Raw genomic sequence first — 5,240 nt, forward strand, 5'->3', positions numbered from 1 at the left:
TATTGGAACAAATATTTTTTGGAACAAAAGGTAGCGACCCGTCTCGTTGTTCCACTTGTGTTATCCATAGATATATACATCGAGATAGATAAGAATACTTATTCTATCTCGATAGATATAATATACAACAATAATTGTATTCATCTTTTGTGTTATCATCAAAGTTGTGATACAACAGTTATTGATAAGTAGCACGTTTGTTGTTTGTAGTCGTTTCAATGTTTGCCTAATCGGCCCAAGCAACAACAAACACAAACACGTGACTTTTTTTTTCAAAATTTTGACTCCGACAACAATTATGTCTTACAACAATGATAGAAATAGCTTTGGCCGTGGTGGCCGGAAGCGTAGAGGAGGCGGTGGTTTTCGAGGAGGCCGAGGTAAATCATATATATTGTTTTAGGTACAGATATACTATTTTATGTGGATCATGTGCATCGCGATTCCATATTATTTCTATGGTTTACAATATTTTTAAAATAATTATCCTTGTTTTCAGTTCAATATTTGTTTCGAATTAAATATTTTTCAGTTTATTATTTGTTTCGAATTAAATATTTTTCTAAGTTGGCATATCCATTCATTATTATTGATTTCTATTTTGCATGTTGAATATTGATTGTATTAAGTAATGACGATAAAAGTATAAAACATTATTTTGTAATTGCAGGTGACGGAGGTGGCCGAGGTGGCGGAGGTGGTAATTTCCGTGGTGGCGGTGGAGGCCGTGGTGGTGGAAGAGGTGGTTTCAATAGGTTTGCAGAACAAGGCCCTCCAGAAGAAGTATGAATTATTTTTACATTTGTCACTGGTCAATTTCATAGATTCGAGAGATAATTATTTTTTTTCCTAACATCTTTATTTGTATTAATTACTGGTAGAAATACAACTATTAAACATTGTCTAAGTTTAGAATACATTTTGTATCATGTAAGTTACTGCTTATGAGAGGAAATTCTTAATATTGTGGGCTACAAATGTGTACTAGGTCTGGAAATGGCTTTTAGAAGAACATCCCATTTTTTAGTGCCATTTAATATAGTATTTAAATATCTGAGGTAACCAATAACCATAGACATAATATAATTTGGCTATAGATAACTTAAAACTTAGGTAATACTAGTCCCACTTTGTAATTGTACATACTAGGTAATTTGTGCCTATTATGTTATTAATTTAAAAAAAAAAAATCACGAAAATAAAACTATAGTGCTTGTGACTGCTATTTTTTCTTCTATCTATAAAAAATATAGAAGTTAAAAAATGTACAATTACTACTGTACTATTGAGTCAATAAAACTCTCTAATATTGGTTGCATACTAGTTGCATCAAGATATTAGATAACTATAAAATAAGTTGTATAATCTTACAATTTTATTGTATTAGTTTTAAACCTGTTATGCAGTGTAATACATTGCACTGATTAAAGTGTTCTAAAGCATTTAAGTTTTGGTTTTTTTTTTGTGGATCTTTATAGAAATAATATATTTAATTTTTGATGGAATGATAACTAAGTATAAAGTATTTATTCAGATATTCAATGTATTTTGTATTTGGTGCACTGAACTGCAAATATGGCACACGCAATGAACCGAGAAACTTCTTATAAGGGGACTGTTTTAATGTATTAATTGTATACAACGCGGGTTCCTATATGCAGTTCAGTAATTTTAACTATTTAGTTATTTATAATGAAAAATCATGATTATCGTTTCATTTGTTTTTTTAGGTAGTACCTCTGGGTTATTTTACTCATGCGTGTCAAGATGACATTATTTGCAAGGCTGAAATGGAAGATGTTCCATACTTTAATGCACCCATTTATTTTGCTAATAAACAACAAATTGGAAAAATAGATGAAATATTTGGCACATATAGTGATTATTTTGTCTCCATAAAGTTAAACTCTGAAATTAAATCAAAATCTTTCAAAGGAGCTGACAAGGTAAAGTTAATTTTACAGCTATTACCTAATAGGTACAATTATATATTTTGAAGCTGTTACAATTGTTTTGTATTTTAGTTATATATTGATCCAGCAAAACTATTACCATTGAAGAAATTTTTACCTCAACCTGGTGGCCAAAGAGGTAGAGGAGGAGGTGGCGGGAGAGGACGTGGTAGAGGTGGCGGCGGTCGTGGCGGCGGTGGTTTTGGACGTGGTGGAGGTGGAGGTCGCGGAGGCGGTGGTTTTGGACGTGGTGGTGGAGGCGGTGGTTTCGGTCGTGGCGGAGGAAGAGGATTTGGTGGTGGACGAGGATTTGGTGGTGGCGGCGGCGGAAGAGGAGGAGGAGGACGAGGTTTTAAAAGATGAAAATAAAATTAAAAAATTGTAATTATTTAATAAATAAATATTTGTGTTAATATATATCATGTTCTCATAATTTATGGGCCCAGTGCAACAACCTGGGTGCCTGTTACTTGTAATTGTGATAAACCTTGTCGCATGCGATAACATTTTTATCGCATGAAAATAAATATTTCTCATTCTTGAATTATAGTATATAATTGGTATCACTTTGGTCCAACAAAATACATTCGAAAAAGTCTGTGACAAATTTTAGTCGCATATTATGTTTCGTTTATTTTAAAAGTGTGATATTAATTTTTATTATAATTATTGTAATATTATTTTGTATTAGTGCAATTCTCGTGATTCATTTACAGTTTAAAAATTTAATACGGAATTAGCATTTTACTTGTGCTAATACAATAGAATATATTTTATACTCATTTTACGCAGTGGCTAATTACGTTTGTATGAGTGTTTGAAGTTCAAATTTTTAATGTAGAATATTCCCCCGATTTCTCATGAAACCATTTTCTAATTTTGTTGTTATTTGGAAACGAATGGCTAGATACTTGAAATTTACACTAAATGTTTATTTTCAAAAATTTGCCCATCACGTGTGTATAGTAAATTTTTCATACATGCCTTACGCCCGTAGTTCGTAAAATATGCTTGACGTTATCGACGTTATGTACGCGACAGCGTTGATTATTAAATATGCCTTGATAATATGCTTGTAGTGAATAAAATATTGTCAACACTGTTTACCAGACAAGACAAATTCAATATGATTTATTTCAAAATTTTCTCATATTATTCGTTTACGCACATAGGCAACGAGGCACGACCCGTGATTTTCCCTGCCTCTATCATATTATCAATATATATGCTATAAATATCTAATATACCTGAATTACCAAATTCAATTTTAGATAATAATTAAAGTGCCTACTTTTAAAACGAATAATTCACTATGTGCACTCTGTAGTTGAAAGTTTTTTGTATAGTATTTTAACTCATAATTACTATTATAGGTACTTTATTTATTTGAATTTACTAGTTGGCATTTAAAATTATATTTATTATGTTGCTTGTAGCAAATAGCAACATTACTATATTAATATATTATGTAAAATTTACATGATGTATTTATAAAATGGTTGACAACTTGGCTATGGGCCATTGGGCCGATGATAATATAATATATGGGCACTACCTGTTTTTAGGGTCTGCGCATGCCTTATCTCGCTTATATTTATGCATCATAATATTTTTGTGTTTCTTAGTACCTATATTATATTTTATAAAATATAAGTCATTATTACTGTTTCAGAAATAGATATATATATATAATAATATACATTCTCGTTGAATATAACATATTTCATACTTGCCTATATCAACGCCCAGACAAGTTACCAGGTAAGCAATGCATTATAATGAAAACAAGCAATTTAAAATATGAAAAGATTATTTATTAATTATAATTAGGTATAACATTAAAAAAATAATTACAAATACATATGGTTATAAGTTATGACTTATAATATACAGGTAGGGTGTCTCGCGAGGATTTACCCATTGCGATATCTTCTGAGATAATAAACATTAAACATATCATAAATTTGTTTTTTTTTTACTAGACTCAGAGACAAGGGCTACCTACATCTATATAATTAAATATTATTTATATATATTAAATTAATTGTACGTGGAACCTTGTTTTAAATCTTCATTCATTATCTATAAAAGTTGAACATTTTATAAATTTTAAACTACAAAACTTTTTTTCAATTTGATAAATGTCAAAAAAAAATTTCAAATGCTTATAAGAAAAAATTGCGCCTATGTATTTTAATATTCTTCAATTGCTATTGAAACAATATATTAGGAGTCTTGTATTACATTTTCAAGTTTTGTGACCCAACAATAAAACTTAATTGACATTCAACGAAAATTTCCGTAAAAAATTCGAAACAAATAAAATTTTTTGAAAATCTAGATAGTATAGAAAACACTAATATAAACAACCAGTGAAATTTGCATGTATCTACGGTAAATTGTTTTAAAGTTGTCGAAAACTGAAATTAACGATTTTCCTTAATTTTTTAGATTTTGAGCGGCGCGATAAATTTATTGATTATGTAATGATGTGTTGTTTATTGTGTCTGTCGTCACATTTAAGGACAGTAAAAATGCTTCAATTTTTCGTAACAGTATCTTTTACGAAAGGGAAATGAATCTCGTTGATACTTGGGGAGGTCAAAAGTAAAAAATTACTCATAGTTTTCTAAAGCGCAGGAAAAAAGAAAGATGTTCAAGTTTGGAGGAAATTACATATAGGTAAATATTAAATAAGCAAGAATTACAATTTTAGTTATTTTGTTGTAATTTTATAATATTAATTCAACTTACCGACTTCCGTATTAATAATAAGTAATAACAATATAAATATAATACTATAATATAATATAAAATATCCTCACTGACAAACCGACACCGCTCTGCAGAATCGTTTTTTGTATACCACAATGATAAATGATAATAATATATTATTATCATATAGTTCAAATTTAATACCTACCATCCATTATACAGTAACCCACTTATTGTAATCTAGGTACTGTTTAGCAAAGCAACATCCACTTACCCAATTTTTTATTTTATTTTTCCCTGCGCTCCTAACCCCTCAAATTACCAACTAGATTTACTTTCCTAACAGAAAATATACTGTTGAAGAAAATCTAGGCATATTTACTGTCCCAAAAGTTGATGACAGACACAAAATACAATACACACATCATTGTAAAATCAATATATTCTTCACTCCAGTTAGAAATGTATTATAATTATCTAATTTAGTATTGTTAACATCCGTTAAGAGGACGTCGCAACCACATGTACAACATAGTTCATTTTCGTTCGCAAGTTTCAATAGGGTATGGTCAG

The 5,240-nt window shown here is 29.8% G+C and overlaps 2 protein-coding genes across 2 annotated transcripts in view; both read left to right on the top strand.

Moving 5' to 3' along the window:
* Positions 1-206: 206 nt before the first annotated feature.
* On the top strand, positions 207-2,367 carry LOC100160894 (H/ACA ribonucleoprotein complex subunit 1-like). The gene is given in 6 exon segments (NM_001161992.1): positions 207-339; positions 341-346; positions 349-380; positions 671-783; positions 1,731-1,946; positions 2,025-2,367. Coding segments are annotated over 6 exon segments (699 nt in total). The 5' UTR covers positions 207-298; the 3' UTR covers positions 2,316-2,367.
* Positions 2,368-3,592: 1,225 nt separating this feature from the next.
* LOC100168451 overlaps positions 3,593-5,240 on the top strand; it is a 7,868-nt gene continuing 6,220 nt past the window's right edge. The window contains exon 1 of the mRNA XM_008185571.3: positions 3,593-3,713. The gene's annotated coding sequence lies outside the window, so the exon portion shown is untranslated. The remainder of the gene's footprint in view (positions 3,714-5,240) is intronic.

The sequence above is a fragment of the Acyrthosiphon pisum genome, chromosome A1 (genome assembly GCF_005508785.2).
Source record: "Acyrthosiphon pisum isolate AL4f chromosome A1, pea_aphid_22Mar2018_4r6ur, whole genome shotgun sequence".
Taxonomy (NCBI): Eukaryota; Metazoa; Arthropoda; class Insecta; order Hemiptera; family Aphididae; genus Acyrthosiphon; species Acyrthosiphon pisum.